Source organism: Salvelinus fontinalis, chromosome 11 (genome assembly GCF_029448725.1).
Source record: "Salvelinus fontinalis isolate EN_2023a chromosome 11, ASM2944872v1, whole genome shotgun sequence".
In the NCBI taxonomy this organism is placed as follows: domain Eukaryota; kingdom Metazoa; phylum Chordata; class Actinopteri; order Salmoniformes; family Salmonidae; genus Salvelinus; species Salvelinus fontinalis.
Genome location: NC_074675.1, coordinates 38,152,978 through 38,168,595, shown reverse-complemented (window position 1 = coordinate 38,168,595; position 15,618 = coordinate 38,152,978). Strand labels below are relative to the sequence as shown.

The window sequence follows — 15,618 nt, the reverse complement described above, 5'->3', positions numbered from 1 at the left end:
AAATATGTCCCTCCTTGCAGGGGAGAACAAGGCTGTGAACTGGTGGATAATGGGAAAAGACACTTATTCGTAGAAACAGAAATCTATATGAACGCCCTCCCTGAGTCAATTCTCCCAGAATTTGCTGATCTTGGTATAAAATAAACCACTGTTCCTGCAGTATTTTCTGGTATTCATATGATATGCTACTGTGGGGATATATGTTGCAATGCTGTCGCTAGCTACCCTACAAAATGTGGGCCTGGTTATCCAGTGTTTCTAGGAGCATATTTGAAAGAGTATGTCACTTTTATAAATATCCTCAAATAAAACATTGAATTTGAACAAACTAAACAAATGTCTCGTGTGCGTGTGCGTGTACCGAGATGTCGTCGACAGGACACTGCAGCAGGTCTCTGTGAGGGTCACTGTGGATCTGGGCTTTCCTCTGAAACACCACGTTCTCATAGTCCAACGGCTCGATGATCTTAGGCTGCTCCTGTAGAGAAACATAGACAGTCAAGTTACCAAGAGACGCACAGACAAGCTACCACACATTTACATTAAATTTACATTACATTTCGGTCATTTAGCAGACGCTTTTATCCAGAGCAACTTACAATGAGTGCAGGAAGGTAGGCCAATTACAGTCACTGCAAGTAAAAACCTTTGTTCAATGAAGCAGCTATCAGCTAAATCAGTGATAACAAGAAAAGACAATGCAAATGCAGACAGACACATAAACACAAAGGCACACACCCTCACCCACCCCTTCACATAAACAGGGGGATGCGTTGGAATACATTTTGCTTTGTCATTTATGCTATTTATTTCCCATATGTATTTGCCATGTCTTTCTTAAAGCACTATGTTGTTTATTGTGACAATATTTGTTAGCTCTTTTGTAAGCAGTAAGCTAAAGTAAGCCTGAGTGTACAAAACATTAAGACCACCTTCCTAATATTGAGTTGTACCCCCTTTTGCCAAAAGAACAGCCCAAATTCATCGGGGCGTGGACTCTGCAAGGTGTCGAAAGCGTTCCACAGGGATACTGGCCCATGTTGACACAGTTGTGTCAATTTGGCGTGATTTCCTTTGGGTAGTGGACCATTCTTGATACACACAGGAAACTGTTGAGTGTGAAAAACCCAGCAGCGTTGCAGTTCTTGACACACTCAAATCGGTGCGCCTGGCACCTACTACCATACCCCGTTCAAAAGCATATCAAGAAGCTGATTAAACAGCATGATCATTACACAGGTGTCTGTAATAAAGCCCCTACGTGGGGTAAATCGCATTCTGATTGGCTGGGCCTGGCTCCCAATTGGGTGGGCATATGGGCAATTGACTGATTTCCTTGTATGAACTGTAACTCAATAAAACTGTTGAAATTGTTGCATGTTGCGTTTATATTTTTGTTCAGTATACAAACATTGGATTTCTGTGGTCTGAATTTCAGAATCAATTTTGTTTTCAGACGTTTTCCGTTGGTAGGGCTACCCATGTGTCTCTCCTGACTCAGAAAGCCTGCTCACTGATGTCAATACCAAAGCTGATAATTGTGACTTGATTGAATTGGAGTGATGGGAATAATAATAATGATGGTGAGAACCCAGTATAGCCTAACCCTTTAATCATGGGCTATTGTTACCTTGTGTCTCTAAAATCACTATGTTTCCAATTCTATAGTCATGTGACAAAGACTTTATTTGTTAATTAAAACGTACACATTTTCGCCTTTTTCCACATTAAATGTTTCATTTTCATAACTGATCGACATTTGGTATGCTATAGCCTATAGATAATATTCTGCCCATATGAACACATTTATTTAGTCCATATAAAGAACAGCTATTCATGATTTAATGAAATACAGCAAACAGACACAACACTGTTTCACATTCTTTAATAAAAGACTAAAAGAGAAACAGGCAATAGGCTATTCAGCTGGCTTCACAGTTTCCCTGCCAAATAGGCCTAGAGCGAAACTCAACATATATCAACAACGTTGAGTGCGCCAGACGGTCTGTGTGCTGAGTAGTACCTTCCACAAAAAGTTTTGCCTCGACAAAAAGAAACGCATTTGGGACGATGCCCAAGACGGACCAATAAAGTCCTCCTAGCTACTGAATCCTGAGCTCTCATGGTGGTGTCATTGTGAAAAAGCACACTGCGTTTCATCTCTCCCCCTCAATATGATCTGTAGAGGGGACAGAGTATCATAGAGGGGGCTGTGGACCGGGTACAAAACAGACCAGAGTCCCAGGCGAGTAACACAACACACTAACAGCATGGTGTAATTGTGAAAAAGCACAGTGTGTTTCAGCTTTCCTCTGTCTGGGCAGTTGTTTGGAAGCTGAGACTGAAAAACATCACTCTGCTCTTTTCTCACCTGATCTGTTCTGCTCTGCTGGACTAGAGATTTGTCAATGTGACAGAGAGAAGCTACTCTCCCTGAACTAAAGATGTCTGAGGTTAGAGGGCAAAGATCACAGAGACACAAAGTTCAGAGGGCGGCTGCAGAGCATGAAAAGTGAGAGACTCGCTAATTATATTATCAGAATCCAGAAAAGAGGCGTTCAATTCTACAACAACATAAAAGGAAGCAATTCCCAAACCGTTCATAACAAAGCCATCACCTACAGAGAGATTAACCTATTGAAGAGTCCCCTAAGCAAGCTGGTCCTGTGGCTCTGTTAGACCCCACAGAACCCCAGGACAGCAACACGATTAGACCCAACCATATCACCAGAAAACAAAAACATAATCACTTGACACATTGGAAATTATTAACCAAAAAACTGAGCAAAATTGAGCACACAGTGGCAGAATACCTGACCAGAATATCTGACCACTGTGACTGACCCAAAATGAAGGAAAGCTTTGACTATGTACAGACAGTGAGCTTAACCTTGCTATTGAGAGAGGCCGCTGTAGGCAGACAATTACGTGGAAACTGAGTTTAGATTACAGACCCACAAATAATTTGAAAACAAATCCAATTCTAATAAACTCCCATATCTATTAGGTGAAATATCACAGTGTGCCATCAAAGCAGCAAGATGTGTGACCTGTTGCCACAAGAAAAGGGCAACCAATGAAGCACAAACACCATCGTAAATACAAACCATATTTATGTGTATTTACTTTCCCTTTTGGACTTTAACTATTTGCCCAACGTTACAACACTGCACATAGCTATAATTTGACATTTGAAATGTCTCTATTCCTTTGAAACTTTTGTGAGTGTAACGTTTACTGTTCATTTCTGATTGTTTATTTCACTTTTGTTTATTATCTATTTCACCTGCTTTGGCAATATAAACATGTGTTTCCCATGCCGATTAAGCCCTTTGACTTGAATTGAACTGAATTGAGAGAGAAAAAAAGAGAGAGAGAGAGAGAGAGCGAGAGAGACAGAGAGAGAGAGAGAGAGAGAGAGAGAGAGAGAGGAGAGAGAGAGAAAGAGAGAGAGAGAGAGAGAGAGAGAGAGAGAGAGAGAGAGAGAGAGAGAGAGAGAGAGAGAGAGAGAGAGAGAGAGAGAGAGAGAGAGAGAGAGAGAGAGAGAGAGGGGAAAGGCAGCTGTGAAAAATATTAGGGTGACTGCTGGACTGGAGGAGACCTTTAGAGCAGCTGGAGGATCACTCAAAACATTGAGAGGATTGTGAACACACGGAACAGTAGTCTAGTTCAACAGAATGCCTTTTGCGGGGTTAGAGTCCAACACTCTGACACCAGAGGTTGACTGTGTTACATGGTCCTTACTGAAGTACTCTACAGACGGGTTAGGCACTGCACAGGGTTCTAGAAATGCCTTATAACCTTTGACCTTAGGGTCTTAGTTCCTAGCTACTGTTTCTTTTTTTGACGCCAGGGAGTTCAGAGGGGGGTCGCTTGCTGCAGTGAGTGAAAATTAGCGTAGCAGGGCACAAGTTATTGCAGGAGTTCTAACTTCCTCAGCCATTGGAGAGTGGCTCAGTCTGACATGTTCCCAAGGCAACACAATCACAAAACAAAGATGGCTGCTCCACCACATCTCTGGTGTGATATCACTGCATCCTGTTGAGAGTTTCATAGAGAAGTGAATGATTTCATATCCTATATGCAAAGACATGTTCAGAGAAAACAAACATACGCTAGGCTAAGTCATGTGAATCAGTCCAGGACAAAGCAAGTCAGCCAAGGAGACGCAACTAGGAAAAGTCAATAATTATTAATTCTAACAATAATGCAAGGCTCAGCAGAAGCAGGCGAAAATATGACATAGGATAAGCCTCGCTTGAACACAATGTAATCTTTTCTATGTAAGGTAATAGACTCCTGGGCCTGAGGGCAGTTTCATGCAGCCCAGAATGTGGTAGAGCTCTATCCATACTAGAGGAGACTGTTCTGCAGTGGCCACTGACCAGTGGCCAAGGACATTGGGAAAAGACTCAAGGGAGAGAGAGAGAGACACAATCAGCTAACATGTCAGAGAACCACCAGGCCCCTCTCTAGGACTCCCGGCTCAAACACCCTGCCACAGTTCAGTGCACAGCTGTAAGTGTGTCCCACCTGGTACGCAGAGGGTCTGCTGTACTGCTGTCCAGGGAATTAGGGAGTGTAAGGGAGAGGACATGCTGGACTATAGATCAACTATTTCCCTTTCAGCTGGTGCACAGTGATTCTCCCTCTCTTTCGCACTCCTCCCCTCCCCCAGTCATTGTTCTCTGTCTCTCACACACACACGCACACGCATGTGTATTCATGTACAGTTGAAGTCGGAAGTTTACATACACTTAGGTTGGAGTCATTAAAACTCGTTTTTCAACCACTCAACAAATGTCTTGTTAACAAACTATAGTTTCGGCAAGTCGGTTAGGACTTCTACTTTGTACATGACACAAGTAATTTTTCCAACAATTGTTTACAGACAGATTATTTCACTTAAAACTCACTGTATCACCATTTCAGTGGGTCAGAAGTTTACATACACTAAGTTGACTGTGCCTTTAAACAGCTTGAAAATTCCAGAAAATTATGTCATGGCTTTAGAAGCCTCTGATAGGCTAATTGACATCATTTGAGTCAATTGGAGGTGTACCTGTGGATGCATTTCAAGGCCTACGTCCAAATTCAGTGGCTCTTTGCTTGACATCATGGGAAAATCAAAAGAAATCAGCCAAGACCTCAGAAAAAAAATTGTAGACCTCCACAAGTCTGGTTCATCCTTGGGAGCAATTTCTAAACGCCTGAAGGTACCACGTTCATCTGTACAAACAATAATTCGCAAGTATAAACACCATGGGACCACACAGCCGTTATCCCACTCAGGAAGCAGACGCGTTCTGTCTCCTAGAGATTAAGGTACTTTGGTGCAAAAGTGAAAATCATTCCAAGAACAACGGCAAAGGACCTTGTGAAGATGCTGGAGAAAACAGGTACAAAAGTATTTATATCCACAGTAAAACAAGTCCTATATAAACATAACCTGAAAAGCCGCTCAGCAAGGAAGACTGCTCCAAAACCACCATAAAAAAGCCAGACTCCGGTTTGCAACTGCACATGGGGACAAAGATCGTACTTTTTAGAGAAATGTCCTCTGGTCTGATGAAACAAAAATAGAACTGTTTGGCCATAATGACCATTGTTATGTTTGGAGGAAAAAGGGGGAGGCTTGCAAGCCAAAGAACACCATCCCAACCGGCAGCATCATGTTGTGGGGGTGCTTTGCTGCAGGAGGGACTGGTGCACTTCACAAAATAGATGGCATCATGAGGTAGGAAAATTATGTGGATATATTGAAGCAACATCTCAAGACATCAGTCAGGAAGTTAAAGCTTGGTCGCAAATGGTTCTTCTAAATGGACAATGACCCCAAGCATACTTCCAAAGTTGTGGTAAAATGGCTTAAGGACAACAAAGTCAAGGTATTGGAGTGGCCATCACAAAGCCCTGACTTCAATCATATAGAACATTTGTGGGCAGAACTGAAAAAGTGTGTGTGAGCAAGGAGGCCAACAAACCTGACTCAGTTACACCAGCTCTGTCAGGAGGAAGGGGCCAAAATTCACCCAACTTATCGTGGTAAGCTTGTGGAATGCTACCCAAAACGTTTGACCCAAGTTAAACAATTTAAAGGCAATGCTACCAAATACTAACTGAGTGTATGTAAACTTCTGACCCACTGGGAATGTGATGAAAGAAATTAAAGCTGAAATAAATCATTCTCTCTACTATTATTCTGACATTTCACATTCTGAAAATAAAGTGGTGATCCTAACTGACCTAAGACAGGGAATTTTTACTAGGATTAAATGTTAGGAATTGTGAAAATCTTAGTTTAAATGTATTTGGCTAAGGTGTATATAAACTTCCGACTTCAACTGTACATGGTAAACAACATAGTCGCTGGGCCTCACAATCATCAGCTACAGTAGGTAGGCTCTGCTGCCTGCCTAATTCATTACTTCTAACAGCTCAGAGGAGAGCAGCAGCTTCCTGTCATGTGCAACAGGTTGGGCAGCAGTGGAACCACAGAACCAGAAGATACAGTTCCATTGCGACAGATCGTGTTACACAGAGAGAGAGAGAGAGAGAGAGAGGAGAGATAGAGAGAGAAGGGGGAGAGAGAGAGAAAGCGAAGAGATAGAGAGAGAAGGTGGGAGAGAGAGAGAGAGTCATAGGAGAGATAGAGAGAGAAGGGGGACATATAGAGAGAGAGGGAGAGAAAGAGAGAGAGTTCTGGCTCAGCTCCTTTAGAGAAGAACAGCCTGGGAGAGAAAGAAAACGAAAGAGAGAAGAAGAAACACAGAGGAAGAAAGGAGGAAGAAGGGGTTAGTTCTGGTTGGGGCGTAGCCGCCTGTCTGCCTGCCTGCTACATTCACCCATATATAGTCACTTTCTCATCTCTTTATGGGACTTTACTGTACGTCACACCGGTTTTTCAACTCGGTAGATCAATCTGGCCCCGGACACTCCAAACACCATCACTGGCTTTGGCTATTATGTTAGTGAGAGAAGTACTTTTCCAGATTGCTGTCCGTCTTATACAGTTCAGTGGAAAGACAGAGGAGAAGTCTATCTCTAGCAGATGGGCTTTACTACTGGCGTTTATGTGTACATATGCATGCACGGACCAACACACACACACACACACACACACACACACACACACACACACACACACACACACACACACACACACACACACACACACACACACACACACACACACACACACACACACACACACACACACACACACGCACCAACAGTTCCAATGTCCTCCACCTGACCCCAGTAAGTACTTCAGTCTGTGTGTTTACTGAGAACACAGACTTCCCATGTCCCACAACCCTTGACCTGACTTGAATTGAGTAAATACACAATCTTACATGTATATCGTTCCTCTAGACTAGATCCAAACAACACCTCTTGAGACCCTTCAGGAGCTTCCTTATGATCTAAGCGACCCTAGTCAATTACAGTATGTTCCTTTCAGCTAACATTCAAAACGTCTCAATGTCTTATGAGCTGAAACGAGGTTAAGGCTTTTAATTGAGCTTTCAGATCACAGAGAATGGAGCCCAGGATAAAGGAAATACCTACCCCTCCAATTGAATGTAGGAAAGGTCATTTCTACACACACCAACTGAGAGATACAGGATTATGGAAAGAGCAGAAAACTGTTCATTCCAGGAAGGAGAATAAGACAAGCAGCCCCATTGACTTAAGTGACACACACACACACACACACACACACACACACACACACACACACACACACACACACACACACACACACACACACACACACACACACACACAGGAAGTATGGTTGGAGCATGCCTCCAGGGAATCCCCATGTGAGAATGCCGGCCCTGCGACCTCCACAAAACAGGACTTGTTCTCCATTACCACGGCGACCATTACCCCGAGGATCATCCGCTCAACCAGACACAACACACTTCGGGAACCTGTGTTGCCTAGCACACGTCAGTCAGCGTCAAACCTCATCACAAGATTACTATGCCTGATTAACTTCACTTGACTGGAGATTTTTGTGAATAAAAAGATCCGGCCTAAGAGGTCTGCAAAAGTCCACTGAATGTTTTCTTGGCTGGGATTTTGCATTGGTTGCATCATATGAGAAAGAGAGAAATGTCTAGCGAATCAGATGACATTGACAGTGTGGGAGAGTTTACAGGGGAGAACTATCATGATGACAAATCAAGAGGGCATGAGGTCAAACAACACTAGAGGTCGTACACACACAAACACACACACACACACACACACACACACACACACACACACACACACACACACACACACACACACACACACACACACACACACACACACACACACACAGAGAACCAAAAGGAGCCCTGTGTCAGTGTTTAAATCTCAGTGCCTCTTCAGCATTATATGCAATTTATCTCAAGCCATACCCTGCATCATCAAAGTGTTTCAGGCCAATACTACACACAGTTCAACTGTAACACAAACCCCGACCAGTGCACAAATCATGATCCATGATACAACACTTACTATTGTCCTTTCAACAAAGAAAAAGGAAATGCTTCTATGGAGACTGAACTCTTACTGTAGGCCTAGCTATAATCAAAGACCACCAGGATCAATAATGATACTTTACATGCCCGGAACATCAAATATTCAGTACTGGGAAAAGAAAGGACCAGGCTACACGACAGGGAATTAGGGATAGCTAGGCAAACCATGCAGTCTAGCTGCACATTCAACCTCAGAACTGGCACTGCTCAATGCTCAAGCACACAAAAGCCGCCGCTGGAGCTGACGCCAAGAGAAATGGAATACCATGTGTTCTCTCTTCTGATCTGCCTGAACAATGTCACACCACTATCCACAGGGAAAAGAAACAAATACTGCAAATACGATACTTCCTTTATATGGACATTATCCCGTTTCAATACGGTCATTTTCTGCTAACCGTCACTGCTTAATTACCAGCTAATTACGACGTAATACGCCTTTTTAAATTGAAAGAGGTAGCTTGTATCCTAATCAAATGTAGCAAGCTCTTCTCCGTGGGTGACGTTGAGGAAATGGTGAGACGCTGAAATGCCTCTTCGATAATAACTGTGAAAAAAAATGTCTTTCGACATTCAGACATTCAAGTAACGTTATGAACTAAAAGTACACATAGGCTTTTCCGGATTAAACAGAATAAATGGACCGGACCCTCGGGCTATGGTTTCGTGAGCGGGTTTGGACAGCAAGGTAGGCTACCGTTAGCTAGCCAAAGAAGATATTATTAGCCATCATCATACTAACCACAATCACCGATGTCCTCACAGCCTCGGAGACGCTTTGCCTGAGTTCCGCTGCCGTTCCTGGTTTACTCAACCTTTTGGTAAATTTCCGTACCTCCGACATAGCTATCTTTCTCGTGAAAACCTCCACCTAAATCCCGGTATAACTGAGGGCATGCCACGGAGCTCTAGCAGCTGCAGACAGTTGTGACAGATGCGGATGGACCAGGCAGGCAGCGTTGTCGTAGTGAGGCGGGGCTGGAGCTAGTGAAGAGGACCGAACAGGATTCTCGAGCATCTCGCGCGCCTCCTGCCTGTTCCCTCTCGTTCGGTAGGGGATCAGGTACACGCCTCAAATACCTGACCCAACCACTGTTAGAAATAGTAACCTACAAATTGCATGAAGACCTGTAATAATATTCCTGGGATAAATTCATAGAACCGTTTATTTATTTATTTTTTATTTATGTTTTGTCTCCTATGAATTGGAGATTATCAGTATTTTGGGTAGATTATAGGTGTGAATTTTTATTAGATGGTTTGGTTGTTTAGCAGCAAACTATAGGGAAAACAGATGGAGTTGGCTTAGGTTGTTGACAACGTGTAATCTATATTTCGTCTCCAATGTTTATTGAAAACATAAATAAATGTGCACAATGAGCACTTGTTGTCTCTCAAATACATCCTTACAGCACATTTTTGCCATATTTGACATGAAACCAGTCAAAACACCTCAAAACAAGACATGGTATCAAGAACAAGATGCAACTAACTTCAAAGAACGACTTACGATTCCCCACATGTCAGTTTCTTGTCATTGTTGCTATCTTTCCATCCAGAATCACAACAACACACAGACTGCTGCCCCATCAGCGTGCGCATCGATTTCGTGACGTTGTCAGCAATACCTATCCAAAGGTGACATATGAGAGAAGACCGCGCTCTAGTGGACAATGATGAGAACCACAGCAGGTCATCAAGTTCAAATTCTGTAGGGATTTGAACAATTTCAATTTTCTCTTTCATATCCCCAAATTATAAATAAAAAGTTACAATGATTTGCACTCATGAATTTAAAAAATAATAGTTAATGTTTATATGTAATATAATGATGATGATAATGATGATGATACAATTGTCATAAGGGGCCAAACCACATATCTTACTATCCAGTAAACAGATTAGATTCCAGAACAGAGGGCCTGTTGTTCTGGGTTAGCCTGCGTCAGATTAGCCACCATTAAAATAAAGGAAACCAGTACACAAACAGTTTGTTTCTGGATAACATGATTCAGAGAAGTTTGTGAGCCACAACCAGTGGTGTGAAGTATTTAAGTAAAAATACTTTAAAGTACTACTTAAGTCGTTTTTCTGGGGTATCTGTACTTTACTTTACCACTCATATTTTTGACAACTTTTACTTTTACTTCAGTACATTACAACAACAAAAAATGAGGTACTTTTCACTCCATATATTTTCCCTGATACCCAAAAGTACTTGTTACATTTTGAATGCTTAACAGGACAGGAAAATGGTCCAATTCACGCACTTATCAAGAGAACATCCCTGGTCATCCTACTGCCTCTGATCTGGCAGACTCACTAAACACACATGCTTCGTTTGTAAATTATGTCCCAGTGTTGGAGTGTGCCTCTGGCTATCCATACATTCAAATAACACGAAAATGGTGCTGTCTGGTTTGCTTAGTACAAGGAATTTGAAATTATTTATACTTTTACTTTTGATACTTAACTATATTTTAGCAATAACATTTTCTTTTGATACTTAAATATATTTAAAACCAAATACTTTTAGACTTTTACTCAAGTAGTATTTTACTGGGTGACTTTCTCTTTTACTTGAGTCATTTTCTATTAAGGTATCTTTTACTTTTACTCAAGTATGACAATTGTGTACTTTTTTCCACCACTGGCCACAACCAAATTCTGATTCCATTAAGCCTTGTCATCATCCATCTATTTATATCTGTGGGCTGACTTTGCTAGATAATGAATCTTACTCAGGGTATAGTAGGTTCCTACCCACCCAAACCATGTATTTGCCAAAAAAAGTGCCCTAAACAGCCACTGGGCAACAAGCAGTGAAGTGTGGGTAAGTTATGAGATCTCACTAATCGAGAGGTCTGGGTATTGGGTCATGGGTATTCTCCCTATTTATTCGATCTAGGCACACTTTTAGATAGGGTACACTCATATTATAATCGTAACTACATATGTGTTTATTAGCCACCTAGGGGCCTAGGATGAAAACTAAGAGCATGCTGGATATGCAGTTTTTATGCTATGGTGGGTAAATTCCTATTGAGTGTTAGTTCAACCTCTGCTGGACACAGTAGTACCCGAGGTACTAGCTGGAGAAAAGCGGAATGAGACCCTTCTCTGTTTCCTGTCCTAACATCAAAAGTGAACTAATTTCAGTTAAGGTTTAATTTCTCAAAACAAAGAAGCAGCCGTATCAATCCAATATTTGATTGGCAGAATCCAGTGACTCTGACTTACTTTACAATGTCTTCTTTGAACGTTTTTAAACTATGGTAAGCCAGAGGACACATTTCTTAGTTTGTAGTCAGCCAATAAAATCTCTCATTTCACTGTTCCCTCCTACTGTATGACGGCTACATGTAAAGTGTCATCATATATAAGGTGCCCCACTGTCAGACCCACACATTATGCAGTGCAGAAGTGACTGATGTAAAAATGATGGTCAGACACTTATTTATATTTTACATCAAGTTGGGTAAGTGTAAGACGTTTTAATTGAGTTCCTTTTTTAATAATTTGAAGTATGTTGTTTTAATATGATAAGTGAAGTGGATGTTCTGTCTGTAATGGGTAGAAATGGTTTATCCATGTATTTGTTTTTGATCCATTTTGTTTGTTTGCTTTGACAGTTTGTGCTTTTACCAAACCAAACGTAATCCAACCAACCCCTGTGATGGTTACTGAGCTGGGAGGCACTGTGACTCTCACTTGCTTTCATCCAAATGTGTCAGTGACCAGTTTTGATTGGTTCAAGCAGAATGTTGGACAGAAACCCCTTCACATGGCGTCATCACCATATGTTGGCCAAGAGAGTTATTATTCCAACAATTTTATCAAGGACTTTACTGAGACCAAGCGTTTGGGTGTGAGGAGAGGAGTCTACACCTGTAATTTGACCATTTCCAAGGCAGAGCCAGGGGACTCGGCTACATACTATTGTTCCACTAGAGTCATCTATGAGCTCACTATTGGAGAGGGAACTGTTTTAATTGTCAAAGGTAACTAAACATTTGTTTCTTCAATTTCAAAATGTTCAGTGGTGTAAAGTACTTAAGTATAAATACTTCAAAGTACTACTTAAGTTGTTTTTTGGGGTATCTGTACTTTACTTTACCATTTATATTTTGACAACTTTGACTTTTACCCACTACATTCCTAAAGAAAATATCTACTTTTTACTCCCACAAATTTTCCCTGACACTCAAAAGTACTCATACATTTCGAATGCTCAGGCAGGACAGCAATATGGTCCAATTGACACACATACATTTATCAATATAACGCATTGTCATCTCTACTGCCTCTGATATGGCGGACTCACTAAACACAAATACTGCATTTGTAAATGATGTCTTGAGTGTTGGAGTGTGAGAGTGTGCTGTCTAGTTTGCTTAATAGAAGGCATTTGATGTATAGCATTCACTTGACATTTGAGTACTTTCCCCCCAACTGTACTTAAGTACATTTAAAACCAGATACTTTTAGACTTTTACTCAAGTATTATTTTACTAGGTGACTTTCACTTTTACTTGAGACATTTTCTATTAAGGTATCGTTACTTTTACTCAAGTATGACATTGAGGACTTTTTCCACCATTGCAAATTTTGTGGCCCTGTATGTTGATATGTTGATGCTCGTACAACTGTTTAATCAAATGCTGCTGGTGAATACATGGCTTGTAATATTTTTCACCCATACACCTTACTTTAGTCTTACTTTAGTTACTCACTCTCTTCAGACTCAGAGTCCAACAGCATGTCTGTGCTCCAGCAGCCTGCTTCTGAGTCAGCCCAGCCAGGAGATTCTGTGACTCTGAACTGTACAATACACACTGAGACCTGTGCAGGAGAACACAGTGTCTATTGGTTCAGACATGGCTCAGGAGAATCCCGTCCAGGAATCATTTACACCCATGGATACAGGAGTGATCAGTGTGAGAAGAGCGCTGAGGCTGGGTCTCCTACACAGAGCTGTGTCTACAACCTCCCCAAGAGGAACCTCAGCTTTTCTGATGCTGGCACTTATTACTGTGCTGTGACCTCATGTGGGGAGATACTGTTTGGGAATGGGACCAAGCTGGACATTCAAGGTAAATCCCGTTTCATCTGTAAATTGCCACAGCAATACTGTATATTCATGCAAACGGCCTACCTCAAAACGATCCCATACATCTGCCTCAACAAGCTAAACAATATCACCATCAGCTTTTGATTACATACTGTTTGATGATCTCCCTAAGTGCTCATGAATACAATATGAATTCACTGATACCCTTTCCACAGTTCCAGGGCATGATTCTCCATTTGATATGAGTCCTACTGTTCTGTCATTGGTCGTCTCCAACATCGTTTTGGGGATAGTGACCCTTCTACTTGTCTGGGCGCTGTGCAAGACTCAGAACAGAGATAGCAGAGGTATTACTTTATATATAATGTATCTAATGTTATAGCTGATGTATCTAAAGTTTCATGCATCTCTATGCAATGTACTTTCTTGAAATGTCAGTTAAATAATCAAAGTATAAGCATTGTTAATAAACTACATGAGGTTAAAAAGAGATTGATTGTCATAAATCTCTTTGAAGGGAGGATAGATGTCCCAACGTCCCAGGGAAATCAGGTAAATTTGTCAACATTTATAAATACAGTCAATTTTCAGTTTTTACAAGAAACTGCAATTACATTTTCCTTACAGCTAGTATTCAGCTTATTTGTGCTTTTTATGTTATAAACATTTCTTGGAAGTAATAGGTCACTGTACTAGATGTAACCTACTTATCTTTGTTCATTTTTCCATGGAACTTCTGTCACTGTTCCACTGACTGTCAGGTCGTTGTAGTGGGTGTACAGTCTGAACAGTCATGTCTTTTGTAGAGTGTTTTCTTCCACAGGAGAATAGAAACATTATATAGTAGATCATGCTGTCATCATAATGTATTTTCTCATGGCTCCACCCCCCTCAGAATCAAGACAGTGATGTGTTGAACTATGCAGCTGTCAGTTTCACCCCCAAGAAGAAGTCCTCCTCTAGAAGAGTGAGAGAGAAGACCAGCAGAGAGGATGCAGTGTACTCTGATGTCAGATACCTTCAGCAGCAGTGAGTGATATCACCACTGTCACAAAGACACCAAGAAGAAATGTTACTATTTGTAGCTTAATAGAACTGCTTTTAGTAACTGAAATTAGTTACAATGGAACAAAGAAAATGTAATTTTAACATTGTCTATATGTTAGATTTATATAATCCTGTAATGTCTTAAATAGCCATAACTTTTAGACAGTTTGTCAGAAATCTTCTGATAGAGAATCACATTTTTGCTGTATGACTGTGTGTTTTTAACATAATAAACCATACATTTATACACTCCGAACATCTCTATTCTCTGTCTACAGAACGTCTCTGCCACCACATATACAAATATACAATATGATTAAAAGGAATAGCAGTTTAGCTGAATATGTGTCAGGCTCCATCACACCATTAGAAATGGAGGAACACCAACACACATCTATTTCTTATCACAGAAGAAGTGCTTTTTTATTTAACTGTTATTTAACCAAGTTTAGAGTTGCTGAGATACAAATACATTTTTCAGGAGAGACCATGAGAATCGGTCTGATTCCACATACCGGACACAGATATACATATATATGATTTACAATAAATGCTCTCTTTGTAAGAAGTACAGTGTCGGTTTACACACCTACCAGGCAGTAGCGGTGTGTGGGTAAAATCACTGGGGAAGCCAAGCCATATTACAACCTATGTGTTGTGATAATTGCATTGTTTTCTCTATAACCTGATAATTCATATGCTTTGCGACCGTGATATATAGGCCTAAAGGCCGAGACAACAAGAAGACACAGTGGCAGAATAAATTCAACCACACCTTTTTTTTTTTACTAAACCGGATAGCAACCTCTGTCCAGTGAAGTCCACAAAGAGAGTTACCTCAAGTCGCACAGAAAACAGGAGCTGCCTCCATTATTCCAGCACCATTTCAACTTCAACATTTCAACATGATCAAATCACCTCTACTTAGTCTAATACAGTGACAACTAAAAGATACCAAAAACG

General features: G+C 41.1%; 1 protein-coding gene and 1 gene segment (V, D, J or C); one reads left to right on the top strand and one right to left on the bottom strand.

Annotated features, from left to right (window-relative positions):
- LOC129865677 (dedicator of cytokinesis protein 11-like) overlaps positions 1 to 9,561 on the bottom strand; it is a 118,041-nt gene extending 108,480 nt beyond the window's left edge. For 4 of the 7 annotated variants that reach the window (XM_055938626.1, XM_055938627.1, XM_055938628.1 and 1 more), the window contains exons 1-2: positions 9,280 to 9,561; positions 362 to 478 (exon numbers count right to left, since the gene is read on the bottom strand). In XM_055938626.1, the coding sequence (XP_055794601.1) occupies positions 362 to 478; positions 9,280 to 9,381 (219 nt within the window). In that variant the 5' untranslated portion in view covers positions 9,382 to 9,561. The remainder of the gene's footprint in view (positions 1 to 361; positions 479 to 9,279) is intronic. The other 3 variants (XM_055938629.1, XM_055938631.1, XM_055938632.1) reach the window with 1 other exon arrangement.
- Positions 9,562 to 13,296: 3,735 nt separating this feature from the next.
- LOC129864721 (Ig kappa chain V-VI region NQ6-8.3.1-like) lies at positions 13,297 to 14,641 on the top strand. The segment is given in 2 exon segments: positions 13,297 to 13,630; positions 14,535 to 14,641. Coding segments are annotated over 2 exon segments (441 nt in total).
- The last annotated feature ends 977 nt before the right edge of the window (positions 14,642 to 15,618 follow it).